General features: G+C 41.0%; 2 protein-coding genes across 3 annotated transcripts; both read right to left on the reverse strand.

Moving 5' to 3' along the window:
* Positions 1–757: 757 nt before the first annotated feature.
* Positions 758–8,267, reverse strand: ei24 (EI24 autophagy associated transmembrane protein). Of its 2 annotated transcripts, none has more exons than XM_080483520.1 (11): positions 8,121–8,267; positions 7,003–7,139; positions 5,099–5,244; positions 4,172–4,232; positions 3,897–3,963; positions 3,676–3,800; positions 2,869–2,988; positions 2,665–2,776; positions 2,472–2,583; positions 1,549–1,581; positions 758–1,461 (listed from the first exon to the last, which is right to left on the reverse strand). In XM_080483520.1, exons 2-11 carry the CDS (start codon positions 7,042–7,044, stop codon positions 1,299–1,301), a joined length of 981 nt encoding a protein of 326 aa, XP_080339646.1. In that variant the 5' UTR covers positions 7,045–7,139; positions 8,121–8,267; the 3' UTR covers positions 758–1,298. The 2 variants fall into 2 exon arrangements, with proteins under 2 accessions (XP_080339646.1, XP_080339645.1); XM_080483519.1 differs by having other exon boundaries at positions 1,549–1,623.
* Positions 8,268–10,566: 2,299 nt separating this feature from the next.
* On the reverse strand, positions 10,567–16,486 carry LOC308121832 (galactosylgalactosylxylosylprotein 3-beta-glucuronosyltransferase 1-like; the record flags this gene model as incomplete). Its single annotated transcript, XM_080483358.1, has 4 exons — positions 10,567–10,650; positions 11,061–11,357; positions 13,413–13,861; positions 16,474–16,486. The coding sequence occupies 4 exons, from the start codon at positions 16,484–16,486 to the stop codon at positions 10,567–10,569; spliced, it is 843 nt and encodes a 280-aa protein (XP_080339484.1).
* Positions 16,487–17,377: the final 891 nt, after the last annotated feature.

The raw sequence follows: 17,377 nt of genomic DNA on the forward strand, positions 1-17,377 counted from the left end.
CCATTTTTGAATATCAGTGTGTAGACCCCTGGTTCAAACCAACAAATCATATTTATGTTTTATGAGCCAGAAATTGACTTTTTTTTTTCGCCGCACTTCAATGCGACTACTGAATAACTCTGAAACACAAGTGATAAAATACTGAATACTGACCAATTTTATTGAAATTAGACGTATTACTTTTACAAAACCTCACTCACAAATATCAGTCTGCACAAAGACTATTCTCTTCTTACAATAAATTGCACGCCGGTCCAAAAGTCACGGCCCGGCTCCACAACCACAAGATCTGAGGCGTGAGACAAGAGTTTGGGGGTCAGGGGGCTTGCTGTGTGGAAGGCTTCTGACTGAACATTCAGGAGGTATTAACATTATATACAGCACAGGAAAACTAAAAGAAACCCCAAACAGCCAATCGTCTTTCAGGGGGAATCACTTGTTTTTGCATGAGCTGGCTGCGGGAGGGGGAGGGGCCGAGAGCAAGCAGGTGGAGGCTGATCACCCGTTTGTTAGGATGTGAAGGCGTTTGCCGTCTGACTCCTTTCTTTGAGCTCGGCGGTGTAGTGGTTGAAGTGAAACAAACACAACGTAGATGCAGCAGTTTGGCAGTGTCGTCTCAACCATCAGCGACTGTCACACTGAAAAGGGCTTCGGCAGCTTTTTCACTCGCCGGCGTCACCGTGTCGGAAGCAACACCGGACAGAGGAGGGACTTTTTCATTTGGGACGAGACACCATGCGACACTTCCATGATCATCTTTTAGGGGTTGGTTTTTTTTTTTTTTTTTTTGGAGCAGCTTTTGTAAAACTTACTGAAAACAACACAAAATCCTCCCTGTGTAAGTGAACCGCACTGCTCCTGCTTCTGCCCGGACAGCACAACGTGGACGACGTCCAACAACACGTACTGCCGGTAAAACACAATTGTGCTTCGCTTCTGAATGCAAACAAGCCCCATCAAAGTAAAAAAAAAAAAAAAAAGAAAGAAATCTTTCTCGAGTCAATAGTTACATGTTAAACGACATGATCTGTTGTGCTGTAATTCATTAAAGGAGAGTCACTCAAATGGCACATTATACAAAAAAAAAGAAAAACAATGAAAAAAACCATAAGAGGAAACAGGAAGTCAAGAACTGAGTATATAATGTGTTTTGAGTGTGAGGCACAGGGCAGTCGATTATTGTGCCACACCGAACAAGTCTGGCCAATGAAAGGAGCCCGAGATCAGATTTGAAAAATAAAACATGTAAACCCTTTCATCCTTAACCACCTTCATCTTCGATGAGGGCAACCCTTCAATCACTGCGCCGGCAGCAGTCTGTGGCGGGCGGGGGAGGTGTGGGGCGAGGCCAGCCTCTCGGACGAGGCGGACGAGGTGAGGGAGGACTGCAGGTGGACCGTCTTGTGGAAAAGCTTGTTGCTGATCAGAACGACGAGGGAGAAGAGGCGCAGCTGGAAGTGGCTGGAAGAGGAGAGACGTGGCGGGTGAGCGGCGCGGGCGGACAGACGAGTGTGTGTTGTGCTAAACCTGTGTTGATTTGACACTCACTACAGCTTTGTGGGCGTCTTGGCCTCATTAGCGCTGATGATGAACAGAGGGAACAGGATGGAGAACAAGCAGCCACTGTGCAGGAAGAAAGAGATGTGACAAGAGTTGGAAGGCGACTGTCTGGATTGCTCTCACTTTTCTTGAAGAGCTGCATGGTGTCTGTACTCTGAACTCAACAGAACGGAGAATAAAACCCTATTATAGGCAATTATTATTATTAGCCCTGCACTAATACCACTGTTTTAAAGTACGAATATCTGTTTTTATCTACCTGCCGAACTAAGTACTTATTAAAGTTACTCTACCAGAAAATAACCTTTAAAATATTTCCCACTTCTGCACCGAGAATAAACCAATTTCAAAACCCTCAGTTTTCCCAAACCGATCACACCAAACCCAATGTGTTTACAAACAAACCGGAATTTGTAGCCATCAAAATCTGGGATATCAAAGATGGCGTTGCGGCATCTCCAGCGAAAATATCAACATTTGACCGATTCAGCCCAATAAAAAGCCAGACTTCCTCAAATAAAGAGTCTTAAAGCCAGTAATTAATCTTAAATAAGTTTTAAATGTTGTGAAACTGATCGTTGATCGTTTCCAGTGCAAATCGAGATCTCACAATATCAAATGCACAGCCTCGGGAATCTTCGGACGTTTCCATGACCACAAGATGCCAGATATTGGTATCAGCGCATCCCTAATTATTTTCATTATTATTCCTTGGAATAACTGGCTAAAATTAACCTCCTTTATTAACACAGCATTTGTAAACCTAGTCAAACTGTAATTTGTCTTTTACTTAAAAAAGCTGCACTTCAGCCGCTCACCTCCTAAATCTGCTAAATTCATGGCTCATTTTACCTCCTGTTTAATATCATTGTGTAAAAAACTGGACGAGGACAGCGTATCAGAGCGTTAACCTGATGATGTAGGAGGAGGGCAGGGCAGTCAGCAGAGCCATCGGTAAACCAAAGCCGAAGTAATAAGGCCAGTTCCTCTCGATGTTGGAAAGCCGCTGGTGCATCTCGATGCCTGAAACGAACAGAGTGTCTGGGCGTCACGTGGCAATCCAGAGGATTTGGCCGACGTACCGAATGTGACGGAGCGACTCACCGTGGTTGAACCAGCGATACTCGAAGCAGTACAGGGAGTAAAGCAGAGACATGTGCAGGAGGCTGACCATCTGTCCAATGGCATCGATGGGGAAGAGGCTCACAATCATACCCTGCACGCAGACATTAATTTGACATAGACGAGGAGAGAGGGTGTATCATTTTGACTGAAACCAACGTCGATCGAGAAATGTTATCTCTGTACCTGAATGAGGAAGAGTGCCTGGAGGAGGAGGTTAAACAGCATGTCTGCGATGATCTTGCTGACACTGGGGAAAGGCTGAGCTTTACAGCCGGACACTTCGAAAGCTAGGTCCGCTATATCCTGCAACAGAGAGACAACTTACTGATGTTTGGGTCTCTTTAAACTAGGGCTCGACCCGAATATCCAGATATTCAGTCCTTGTGGTAGGGGTATCCAGATAGCAATTTTTGATGTCTGAGAATTAAAGAGGAGTGGATCAACATTCCACAGGCCACAATCAACAACCTGATCAACTCCATGTGAAGGCGATGTGTTGCACTGAGTAAAGCAAATGGCAGCCACACCAGGTAAGACACCTTTTACAACAATATTCGGGAGAATCAGGCCTTGTGTGTACATAGAAAAACTGTTAGATCTTTGAGTTCAGCTCATAAAATAAAGTGTGTTTTTGTCCAGTGTCCAAGTGATGTCATGCTGACACCATGAAGGGAAACATGATCAACACAACTGTGGTCAGTATGAAACCATCTGATGCCAAATATGTCATTCAGAAGACGGATTGTGTGTGTGTGCATGGTTTCATTATAAAACTAACCAAAAGCACCGTCTGGTGGCCCAACACGAAAACTGTGTTGTTTGTCCAGACATCATTTTCAAAACATTGACATGCAAACACAAAACTTCCCTGTAAACGATGCGTTTTGTCATGTAACCGGGGGCTTTAACGGCGGCGTGTTCTTCACCATGTTTGTGTATGTGGCTGTGAAGCTGTGCGACAATATCTCCAACATCAAAGTGGGACCTCACCTGGAACCAGATTGCGTTGACTATCTTGCTGAGGACGAAGAGGGGGAGCACCCAGAGCGCGCTGAATACGGAGGTCAGGATGAATTCCAGCCAGGACCACACACTGCCGTGGAGGGAGGGATCACCTGCAGCAAAACAAACAAGCAGCACTGTTGGCCGACTGGTTCTATTGATGTGGGAGAACGCCTTTGCTTTCTCAATTACGTGCCAAAAATACATACCAATGATTTTTGCGGTGAGAGTCTGCAGCAGTGGGATAAACACCCGGTAGAAGAGAAACAGACTGAGCTGCAGAGACACGGAGAAGTGCCACACTTACTCATCAACTCAACGTTATTCTAAAAACTGTTTTCAATCCCAGAGTCATCTAGCTCAAAAGATAACAAAGGTGATTAAGTTTGATTGTGCTAAAAAAAAAACAAGATTGGACAATAACGTAGGATCAAAATAGTGATAACTTAAAGTATCACATGAGAGAAAGTGTTTCGCAGCTTACCCAGAAAACTCCTCCATTCCAGGCACAGCACTGGATGATCCTGCTGGCTACTTTGGGTTCACTGTGAGAGAAGAGGGAGAACCACACTGAGCATGACGGCTGAACAGTAACGGAGAGCTTGCTCCACTTTAACAGGACATTTCTTCTTCTACCAGAGTCAGACCAACTCGTGACTGACGGCATAAAAAGCTGTGGAGTTTCAGTTCATATCAAATGAGCACAGATTACAGATTGGACTTCAGGAGATCCAGAACTAAACATCCTCTAAGACATTAATAATGTTATAATAGTATTAATTAAGGACACACTGAGTCGTGCTTCATGCTAGAGAGTTTCGGGACTCACACACCAGCGATGCTATATGCTAATCATGATTAAGGTATGACTGATACACTCATTAACAGTGAGCTGGAGCGTGTGTGTGCGGCCCACAGCGAGCTAGGTCCCTCGGCCCACAGCGAGCTAGGTCCCTCGGCCCACAGCGAGCTAGGTCCCTCGGCCCACAGCATACACCAGCGGCCCCCAACTCTTTGTTGCACCAGGGACCGATTTTAAGAAAAATGTATTTTCTGCAGACCGGCATGAGGGAGTATGAAAAGACAATGCATGAAAAAAAACTATGAAGGAGTTAAGTACTGGAAAGATGAGCTGACAGAAGTAGGTTTTTTTTTCTCTCTCTCTTTTTTTTTTTTCAAATTAAAGCTCAATGCTGACTAACAGAAACTTAAATGTACATTTCCAAATTCATCATTCAAAGTCATCTGATCGACAGATTTTGTGGCAAATGTTTTCTGATAAATAAGCGCATGATGCGTATCCTGCAGCATCAGAGGTTTTCCATTTAGTATCTACCAGCACATCAATAATGATTCAGCACATCTGACTCGGGCTCAGTGAGAAAGCGTAGCAGCGTTCATCCCGGCCTACTTGTCTGGTTTGCGTTCCTCACTCTGTGCCCGTCTCTGTGCCAAGGCCCCGCTGGCCCTTCTCCTCCGCTGCTCTTCCCTTTTCTGCTGGATGCGGGCATCCAGCTTGGAGATCGTTCCAATCCCCAAAATGGAGTCCTTGATCCCCTGAAGAAAGAGAGCACACAGGACATCGCTGTTAAAGTCAACCTGATGCTGTTGAGAAGTCATCACACACCGTTTAATAGGAAAGACTGTTTGAAGTTCTCTAATAGCAGATAAGCTGAGAAAAATAAACAAAAAACAAACCTCTGAAGATTGGAAATGTTAACTTTGTACTGTCGGAGGACAGCCGGGTCGAGTTGAAGCTGAGGGTACGCGTTAATAAAAGATAGAGGTGATAAACATGGACGTTGAAGTTCAATCGTCCTCGTTTGTTCTGGACAAACAGACACAAAACCCGCTGTACTTCAAACACCTTGCAGACCTCAGCCGGTGTGTCACTTTAACTAGAGATACTTCATTACACTGTGACCAACTTCCAGGGGTGAAAAGTACGAATATTTGTTTGAAACTAGTAAAACAGGAATTTTAACTCTTTAATTCAGTAAATGTCGAAATGTCACATATAGTAGCCAATTTTGTTTTGTTGACATTTCTGTTTTCAAATGAAGGCCGTGAAGGAAGGGTTAAGATTATGTCTACCTAAATATATATATATACAAACTGAAGGAAATATGCAACACTCATCGATACAGTAACAGCGCAGCATAAACTCAACGAGATACACACATTTGCAGATATGAAAAGGTACCTACATGTAATTAAGAACATATCAGCCGTTGTTTAGTTTTCCACATTTCAAAAGGTGTCGAGGACATTAACACAGCTGAAGGTCTCTTTCTTCAGACCTTTGACTGGGCTGGCGTTTCGCAGCTGGATACAAGTGAATTAAAACTGAACTGGAAGGAGTCGACTCCGTCAGCACATTGATTCGATTTCCTCCCCCTGGTGCTAAAATAAAAACAGCCATGTCGTTCCCTGATCCTTGTCAATGCTCTGGCTTTATTTCATTTTCTTTCAAAATCGAAATAGAAGTGTTGGGCCACAAAACGGCTCTCATAAGATTGAGGATAATATACAGGCAATAAAAATAATACAGAGTGGGGGTGTCAAACTTAAGGCCCGTGGGCCAAAACTGGGTCGCGAGAGGCTCCAATCCAGCAAAACCACCAAGTAAATGGTAAAAATTTCAAAGAAAACATTGATTTTTATTTTTTTTTACACATTTCTTAAGAGTAGTGAGGTTGTGTGCCCTGCCCACATCTTCAAACACAGGAGACATTTATTCATGTTTTGTTTGAGTTTTAGAAATGGGATGATGTAAACTTTGTTATTTATCCTTTCAGGATACCTTGCACTGCTGCATGAGCCCCAGGCACATTGTTGGACCATTTGTGCAACTTAAATGACTTAAATAGCCCCGAAAAAAATAAATAGTGTGGCCAGCTCTAATGTTCTTTATGGAGCTGTCCTTTTATACATAGTGATACAGAACAATTCCGAAAAGCAATCTAAAACTGTAATGCAAGTATGAAACGAGCTCAAACAATGAAGGAGAAAATAAAGCAAACACACCTCAAGCCACACTGAAATAGCTACCCAATTTATCTTAGATACTAATTTAAGGCAACTTAAATTTCACAGTTTGTAACCTCTGGATACTTCAGGATTGAAATAACACATAATCAATATCAATTTTACTGTGTTTGTCCTTCTTCGATCTAAACCCAACCTTGCTGTGAGCCCAACTATAAAGGGACTGCATGTTTCTGGAACATACTGTGTATATACTGAAAATAAGTTCCAGTATGTCAACAAAATCTATATCAACAGTTTTGTAGAAACCCACAAGTGTCCACTTACCGTCGCAACATTGCGGAGGAAGGCCCTGACGCTGTCTGTCATCTTGGGACCAGCTGCAGATCCATCAACTGCAGAAGGAGGGGGGGCTGGTGACCTGGTGGTCCGCTCTCATGGCAGGGAGGAGCTCACCCAGTAACCTGGAGTAACCAGACAGGGCAAAAATACCTTATGGAACAAACTCCTTTATGTTAAGAGATACTTCCTTCAGGCTAAAATGAAGTCGGCCTATAGTTCGGCCCGTCACAGTAGTCCTAGTTTTTCATGAGGCCTCTTGGCAAAAAAAAATAACTGCCCACCCCTGATCAACAGATCATGACCACGATTCGTCTGATTTCACAATCAAAAGCCATTCGATTTAGATTCGTTTTTGTAAGCTGTAAAATACATCCCACAGTTCATTTCACTTTTAATGATCATTGTATGCTCATTTCCCCCAGCAGTTGTAGGAAACTCAGAGAAAATTTAAATTATTCATCACTGTTTATTATACATACATAAGCTATTACCTTGCCATCATAACTTACCATCGAGAAATGCCTCAGCAATCTTGCTGACTCACGCATGCATGTTTACGGTTTTGTTTCTAGTCTTTTGTTAACAAGACTTTTAAGTATCACAGATTGCTGTGTCATCAGCGAGCTGAAGGAACTTCATCACCTGCATTCGTATGTGTTTTTAATAAGTGTTATTCAATCTCTGAATGTGTCTCGGTGTCGTGTTAATCCGCACTGTTATCAGATGGGCTTTATACACACACATATATATATATTTAAAGGGAATCGTTTATTCAGCATGTGTTTCTTAAAGAGACTATTTAAGTGGACGTTAGCAGGCTAGCTCACATGATAGCTCCCAGTCTGGGTTAGCTGGTTTCTTCTCCAGTGTCGGTGATTTAAAGCAGAAATACTTAGTCGATGAAGAGTGTCCAGCATGATGTGTCTGCCTTCGTAATCTCTTGACTTTTTGGTTTGTTTTGTTTTGCTGTTAGCTCGACTGTACGTGTGTGGCTAGCTAACTGACAACGCTCAACAACTCGTGTAAAGTGTTGTGTTTTGGCTTCTGACAACGCCTCAACACGCGGAGAGAGGAACCTCGGATGACCACGGTGTATTTCTTACCTCATGCGACAGGCCCGGGGTTATAACAGCTCGGTAAATTCGGTTTTTTTTTGGTCCCCGCTCCCGTTAATGTCACAACAACAACAAACAGCACCAGACACTAACAGCAGAAGGGCCGAGCAAAACATATGGCGCAAGCTCTGCCGCGGAGCATCATGGGAAATGGAGTCCTTTGAGGTCAGGCCACACAATGAAACCTAACAGTCATACTTGTCAAGAGGGAAATACTGTATCTATGAAGAAGGTTAACTACAGACAAAAAATAGATATGTATTTATTTAGCCCTTTCTCAAAATTATGACATTATAATGAGATTTGTAACCTTCTTAGATTTTTTTTTCTTCCTCTGACCACCTTTGTCCTTGATCCATGCATCTTTCACTGGGCACTGGAACCAATCCCAGCCCCCAGCTAACCCAGGCCGTCTTTACACGACAATGCTTACAAGTTAAAAAATAATTTTTGTTTCATAAAATGTTTGCATTTATTTCACTCATTTAATTTATTTTGACAGGACAGTGCATATTAATGAAAAAGCTATCTCTTCATGAGGTTACCGTAAATATCCCGTATTTAGCACAAGGTTATTTTCCATCAGTTGCCCCACATAAAACATGCAAGGTTACGAACATATAAAAATGACAAGCACAGGCAAAGATGATAAAATAATTCTTCTTAAAAAGACCTACTTTAAAGTGCAAATATTAAAGTGCTTACTCAGCAGTCTGACATAGGTAAAGTGTCTGTTTGTTTGAAAAAAATGCATGTTAAATTGTAAAGATATATTAAAAAAAACAAAGTGTCATGCAGACACATCTGAGCATTTGTAAGCAATTCTTTATTTAGCAGATAAAAAAAAAATAATACCAATCAGCTGATTTGAAATACAAACAGGTTTTCAGATTTCCCCCCCCATTTATGTTAATGAAGTACATAGGCTACAACAACAACAACAATGACAATAGCATATGACAATCACAATAATGCATTTTTTTTTTTTAAAAAAAACACCTTTTATCCCTGAACCCTTTATAGAAAACTCCTTAAAATATTTTTTAATTTGAGTGTTTTCACCCTTTGGGTGTCGTTAAATTTATTTTCAAGACTTACTTTGTTCAAGACAGTGTAAATAAACTCCAAAATGTGCAATGTGCAGGCATGCAAGTATCATGAAAAACATTTGATTTCGTGAAGTGATGTGCCTTGTAAATGTCATGCTCATGATAGTTGAGGTTAAATGGGAAAAAATGGCAAATGTATAATGTATGGTACCCTGCCCTATAAGGTTGATCGTAATTGAGGTCTGAGCACAGTCATTGGAGATTTGTAGCTCATCACGTCACAGAAATCGACATGGTGATAGAACTACTACAGGTGCTCTGGTTGCTATTTTGTTAAAGATTGTCCGCGTTTTCAATTTGATGAGGGCAGCTTCTGAAAGTCAGTGAAGGCATATCAGCAGCAAGTTGACATGTAGTTATATATGGTTGGTTGATGATCAGATGTGCAGCAGAGTCCTGAATACGCTGTTCTGGTGCAGTAATTGCTATGAGATGCTTTGAATTCAAACACAATCCAGATGACCATCGCTTCTTCTGAAAAACAAGGTTAAAGAAAAAAAACACCAAGGTAACTAATCAGGATTATGAAGCAACGTTTGAACGAAAACAGCAAAGTTTTGTTACATTTTGGTTGTCCGTTTACACAACAACGAAGCCAAGAGTCAATGAAAATAAAACTTTTCAGAAGTATTGTTCTCTGCACAAAAACAGCACCCACTAGTGGCCCCACATGCTAACTACATCATGTTCAGAGTTGGTCATTTCCGTAGAAACTGACATCGTTTTCAAAACATTGCCATGTAAACAGGGCCTCAAATTGTTTGTTAAGAGATCACCATGTTGTATGTGAAAGCTAATGGAGGGCTGTATAATTGATGTCTCTCTGTACTGATCATTGTATCCACACTATGATCCTTTATCAGATCTGTTTGCGGCTATCTGCATGTCAGCAGATTATTTTTTGTTGCTGCCATTTCTCATTCCTATAATTAGTTCCAGTTCATAGAGAATCTTGCTCCCAATAACTGAAATTAAAGACCGAAACAATAATTACGCTGATGCTCAAATTGCTGACAAGCTCACGTTTGAGAAGCTTTTACAACATCGACGTTCAACATAACCCTACAAACCTACATTATAATTTGCAGAGATTTTCAGAACCATGTCACAATGCCCTCATAGCATGATAAGAATGTAGATTCATTGAAATTCATCAAAAAAAAAGAATAAAAAAATGGCACACCTTCATTTCCCTTGAGATTAATTATTACAGCACATATGAGCTGAGGTAGTTCTGACTTGCTCCGCCCCCTAAAAGCAGTCAATGCGTCTTTATGCAGTCATGCTCCAAAGACATTTCTAAATTTGCCGTTACCTTGGTCAGGTTAAATGTCTCTTATGTCAATCTTGGGGTTTCCATGATGGTTGTAAATAGCCGGTTTTGAAGCACGAGTGTGCCATACTAAAACCTGTGGGGTAAGAAGAAAAGCAGATACATGTGGGAAAATGGTCAATGTGAGTCAAGTCTAATACACAGATCCTGTTTGAAAATACCACACAGTATGTATAGAGAAAATTTAAGATGAGCTGTGGCCCTCAAGAGGCCATATTAAAGGTTCACTCTTTAGTATTGCTTTTGAAAAATGGTCTAAAATGACAAACACAAAACACCACATTAACTCTTAAAAAACAGCTGTGTTCTATATACTATCAAATATATTTACTTGAATTGATTGGCTAATTAACCATCACTAGATTGACTGATCCTGGTAATTTGCTTCCTCATCAGTGTGGGGTGTCAGTAACCACTTCTACACACTGCACCTTCATTCACTCTAAGAACAAATGTTGTTATTTACTCAAACCTTCCCTTTCTCACCTTGGTGCAGTTCTCAGCTTTGGGCTCCAGGTCGCTCAGAGTGACCAGATCCTCTAAAAATCTGGTCTCCTGATGTCCCGATGGTATCCCATGCAGCCTGAAGTAAACGTCAGGTTTGGACAGAATAAACTGCAGGTTCACTGCAAATCCTGCCATGTCAATGGCAAAGGGTCGATTTGGGGCATATTTAGCGTCCCAGCCGTACACTTTGCCCGAGGCGTTCACTTCGGGGGCCTCAAAGAGCAGACCACCCACAAAGGCCACAGGCCACACGGACACTTTTTTAGTATAGCGCATCTGAAAGATAAAACAGATAAGAAATACAAGTCATTCATTTATTATGTGTTAAATTCCATAAACTACTGCAAAAGACAGAAGAAAGAATGAGGAGGCAGGAAATGATGCGCTGAACCCAATGAAGAAAAGGTTTTGAGGGGTTAAGGTGACATTTTTCAGGAGCCAACGCATCTCTACTTCCTGTTCTTCAAATATCGGTGTCATTCTTCCTCCAAGAAACTATAGTGTACCATCCTCCCTCTCCTCTTCAATATCCCATCTCTCAACCAAATGAGAGCCTCTAACCTTTCCATCAGGTTTCCTCCTCTTCGCTCCAGTGACACAAACGTCTCCATCAACTCTCTGGTAGTCCTGTCCATTCCTACCTTCATGTCAAACTGCCAAAACTTTACCTTTGCTTTATATCGTGTCAATTAAGGTTGTTCTGCCAAATGATCTTTCCTATTGAAGTTTAAATAACAATCATGTAAGTTTTAGAGTAAATTTCATTCCGTCCCCAGCATAAGTTAGCATCTGTAACTTCAGAAAGACAGGAGGCATGGCTGAAATATTTGTGCTAGCTAAGTTATTATTATTTTTTTTTAAACATTCACTGTGACAGTTTCCTGATTTTTTATTTATTTATTTTTTTTTTTAATTAGATTTTTTTTTTTCCGAACATGTGCAAATTTTTTTTTTTAAATAAACAAACAAGAGAAACAAACAGAATTAATAAAAAAATTATTAAAAAAAGAGGCACTTATCCAACTGAGTAATCCAGAGATCACCTGACACACACTACAACTTTATCTTATTCATTAATCTTTACAAAGTAAATGACACTTGTGTCAAGGCTGGGCTAGGGCTGGACATAAAAACCTTCACACGGGCCTGACGGTGAGAGTGTTTAGAAATGTTAATAGATTTCACTTATACAGCGTTTTCCACTGATTTAACAGCATACAAAGCGCTATAGATGGTCACATTCACCTCTTCACACACCGGTGGAAGCAGCTGCTTTGCAGGGTGCCCAGTCCATCCATTGGGAGCAGTATGGTGTCCATGGCAAGTGCTTAAGGACACATCGACATTTGGACAGATGGGGGATTGAACCAGCAACCTTCAAGGCCACGTTTACACGTACCCAGGTTTTTACAAAAATGGATATTTCCCCCTCTACGTTGACAAAGAAATCTTCATTTTTACGGATCCACATTTTTACCTGGTTCAGCGCTACTATGAGCAGCCAAACCTGTAGGGGGCAGTGTCACGAAAAGCCTGAAGACATAATAGCCAATCAGAATCCTGGGGAAAAGAAACATCACGAATTGTGATTTAAATCCCCGCCTACCCCCCTTTAGATGCAAACCAAGACACTCTGTGTTTTCAGACATCATCGTTTGTGGTGAGTCGGAGCTGCGTTTATGTATAAATAAAGTCCCAAACCCAGAGAAATGTTAAAAATTTTCAAATACCAGGGGATGTATAAACATGCTCTCAGTTGGTCTCGTTTTGTCCCCGACCACCAGCGTTATCCTGTTCTCTCCTGTTGCCCCGTTTAATGGTTTGTTGGACTCGGTTTTGGTTTTATGGATGACGCAGTATATTACCCTCTGGACAAATCTGCCTTCCTAAACTGAGAATATACTTTTTTTTTTTTTTTTTTTTTTTTTTTAAAATGGAACTTTATTTGCGAGTCTGCTTTTGGGTCCACCACTTTGTGACAGCAACTTCTCTCTCTGAGGGATTTTTTTTAATCTCAGTAGATGCAAGGTCTTGATTGCATAGTGTTGAACAAACATTCCAAACTGTTGGAAAGAGAGACGGGGTATAGCATGAGGGTGTGATGGCTCTGGAAACGGCAATACTGAGCATTGATTGTAAACTAGCTGGGACTGAGAGGAGAGACATCTGAGACAAAGTTAGAGCAGTAGCTGTGCAAGTCTGGTTACCACTGAGACAGACAGAGAGCTGGCTTGCAACAAAGCACCCAACAATAAGCTGCAATTGCTTAGTTTGTGAGTGTTTGTGCTGAGAGCCCACAGAGTGGTCTGCACCCTGTTACAATCACCTCACCTCGTCGAACAGCTCCAGACTGTACGTGTTGTCATCATCTCCAAAGTAGACGACTCCAGGACGGCTGTCATTTACGCGGAATGTGTCCCGGAGCCACTTCAAACCCACGTTTCTCTGCCCACTGCCCTTGGAATTGAGCTTATCAGTTATGTGCACGTTGAGGTGGGTGTAGTTCAGCCTTGTGTTCTCGAGGAGGCGGCGGACAAAACTGGACCTTCTGTCGGTGTCTTCGACCACGATCCAGTGCAGGTTGGCCACATGGAGCAGGGTATTGGACATGCGTGTCAATTCTGCCTTCTGCACCACTCGGTAGTATGTAGGAGTGATGACATAGATCGTGGGCAGGCTGTCGGACCAGGGCGGAGGCCGAACGTAGACATGATTGATGATGACCTTGTTCCCACTCAGCAAGAAATTCCTCAATGTAAAAATTCCTCTGGCACCGATATCTATTCAGGGAGTAAAATTTTAAAAAAAACCACGATAAGTTCCCACATGATGTCAGATACAGACTTAACTTTGTGCTACAGCCAGCTGCTGTACGCTGATCTGATTTATCGTTCTAAGGAGAACGTATTGTTCGGAGAGAAGAAAAAAATTTTTTTACTTGGGAGTTATAATCTCTCTATTAACTTGCTATAAACCCTTTTCACAGTGATGTCATGCAACGTCAGCTGTCTCACAATACCAGGTAGCACTATATCCAGTTGGACACGTTCAATGTGAAAATAAGGGACGTCAGACAAAACCAAACGTAATTTCGAAAGGTACCGTTAGTGATCTTTGTCGTTCTGTGGCTGTGCTAGACTTGGGAAGGAACAAAGACTAAACGTTACACATGAACTGAAAATAAACTTTGTTGAGCACTGACAACAGTCTCCTGGTGTCTGAGAAAGTGGAAACATCGTATGGAGAAGATTAAAATTTATTGTCAGGGAGCGGAGCTTCGATTGACAGTAAAACTCATATCTTATTATATCAGTGCCTTTTTTGTCTGCTCGGTGGGCAGCCTCTACAGTACATTTACAGAATATTAGTTGGTGTAATCCCGACCCACGCATAACCTCTACTACACCACTGGCTGGCTGCAACTTTATATTCAGTCTATAGCTAAGGTAGCTACAAAATGATCTCCAACGGTAACTTTTAGAAATTATGATTAGTTTTGTTGAGCACCGTCTGACGCCCTGTTTTTTTCCCATTGAATGTAACCAGCTACATGAGAAAGCGGAAGTTCAATGACGTCATGTGAAAAGGGTCTATTGTGGATTAAAGAGCCAATTATGTTTACGGATGATACGGTTTAATATGCATTGTTGTCCGAAGACCTGGAAATCACTGGCCAATGATTTTATGTATGGTAGATTTTCACAATTCCATTTTGAAGTGCTTTTTTTGTTTTTTCCTCTCTCCACATCCCACAATCTGTGCAATGATTTCAATTTTGATTTCTGAGAGTCTTCCTTTCCAAAAGGATTTTGATTCATGGTTAATATTGATATTATTCTAATCTTTTGGAATTGGAGATATATAGAACCTCAAAAAACACCATGATTTTAAATCACAGTGGCTTCTTACATATTAAAAACTATATTCTGTTAAAAAAAAAAATTAGAGTAGATTTTGGCTTTTTTTATTTTTTTTTATTTTTTTTTTTAAAAAGGACTTTTTTTTTTAAAAGCAATTTTATGTAATTAGGTCCACCAAGGACAAAATAAAATCATCAGCATATATTTGTTTGTCTGTATGTCTTTTAGCAAGATTAAGTCAAAACAGCTATTAGGCCAAATGTTTAGTATATTGAAGCAACAAGGCATTTCAAAAGGCTTCATATTAGCACGCATGAACAGCGGAAAATGCAAAAATAATAAACAATGGATGGTTAAAATAAAAAAAAAATATTGTTTTAAAGAGTTAAAGTTGAAAGGCAATCAGCAGCAGGTATAGCACAAATTTTGAACATGTGACCGGTCAGAACATGCCGATGCTGATTTCATACAAGTATGACAAACGTTACCTTGTCCTCTACCAAGCAGAGGTGCAATGGTGTCGTGGTAAGCAACATGAAGGAGCAGTGTCACTGGCACAACCGCCAACAACATTTTAAAGATGCCTTTCATTTTCACCACCATTGGCTTCCCCTCTGAGTCGAGCCAGGATCTGCAAGAAAGAACATGCGATAAGGCACACCGTCGGAAAGATCAGTCCGATCCTACCAGTCACGAAACTACTGCAATTATAAACCTTTAGAGGTCTTTGAGTGTGGTTGGAGCTTTTTTTTTTTTTTAATGTAAATACAAATCCTTTTTTTGCCTAAGGCTTTAGAGAAACACGTTTTTATTCAAGGGCAATCTTTTTTGGAAAACAATTCGGTTCTGGAGAAATTTCAATCAGGCTTCAGATCACGTCACAGTACGGAGTCAGCTCTTCTTAAAGTGCACAATGACATCCTGCCGTCTTTGGATGCAAAGAAACCAGTGCTTCTGATGTTGCTTGACCCGACTGTGGCGTTTGACACAGTGGACCACACAGTTCTCCTCTCCCGGCCAGATGTAATAATCTTAGTGTTTTTGAATTGTTTTATCTTTCTGTGAAGCACTTTGGTCTTCCTTGGCGTCATTTTAAAGTGCTATACAAATAATAAACTTTGATTGATTGATAACAATGTTGTTCTTTTCACGTTGGTGCCTGTGACCCAACTTTAAGGAGGATTTATTTTCAAAAGGATGTAGGATTTTTAGCTGAATTGTGGGCCAGTTGTGTCATTCTTAGCTCTATTTAGGGTCAGAGGACCAAGATTGCGTTTTTGAGGGGCTAAATGTACACGAAAAATTGCAAACACATCAAACCTGGTGCATTTTATATTTTGGGGGGAGATACTGTACATATGTGACTCGCAAAATGGCTCAACAGCACCACCTACAAAATTTGGATTAAACCGCAGCATCACGTTTCACCTAGAGCTACAAAAATCAGTACACGTATTTAACCCCACGAGACACACAAACTCATCAAACTACATGACAGATTTTCACCAAATGTTCACCACTGATAGAGGTACCTTTGACGGACATCAGAAATCCCTGATTGCTCTTGTTATTCACATCACTAGTTCTTTTGGTTGGTGAAGAGAACACTGATTTGTCCACAAAAGCTTTAAAACTTCGTATTACTTTGGTTAATTGACATGTGTGTCCTCTTGGATGATGCTCTCACGAGACACCAGACGTTCTTCATATGTTTCGGTTGACTGACAGATATTTTGTTAAGGTACTTTCATTGTTGCCATTGTTCCTGATCTGCTCTTGATAAGAGTGAAACTATTAAAAACTGAGGATTTTTTTGAGTGATTGTTTTGAAAACCATCGGCGTCCGAACGTGAAACTTTTACAAAAAGCAAAAACGACACAGTTCCCAGTCCACTGGTGTGTGAACTGGAAACTGGAAAGTCAGACAGGAGGGTGTGGAGAGGAAGACAGGTGATGAGTAAATCAAAAAGAGCCATTTTGATGAAGATTAATAACCCTTCCATTGAATTCCCTTGCTAGCATTTTCCCCCAATGGAAAATACAATATTCTCAAGTGTACTAACCATTTCTGTGTGATTGTTAAACTGTTTATAATTTTGATTTGAAATTGAATCTAGCCACTACCTCAGCCACAGAAAAACGACAGATTCAGTGATGTAAGCTTGTTTTTCAGTGAATCTGTAGTCCACGGGATGTGTATTTCTTCATATATGACCACACAGCAGAATTTATTCATCCTTAAATCAATCTCTTATACCAGTGTTTCCAACTCAGGGAGTGATCTAGTTAATTATGGGTGAAGGCAGGTTACACCTTGGAAATGTGTTCTGTCCAATCAATCAAACACACACACCCACACCCACACACAGTGAAACCATTGTGAGATGATGAGGCAAAAAAAAAAAAAAAAAAGACTAATTGAATGGACAAACAATT

The sequence above is a fragment of the Lipophrys pholis genome (assembly GCF_963383615.2).
Source record: "Lipophrys pholis genome assembly, chromosome: 16".
Classification (NCBI taxonomy): domain Eukaryota; kingdom Metazoa; phylum Chordata; class Actinopteri; order Blenniiformes; family Blenniidae; genus Lipophrys; species Lipophrys pholis.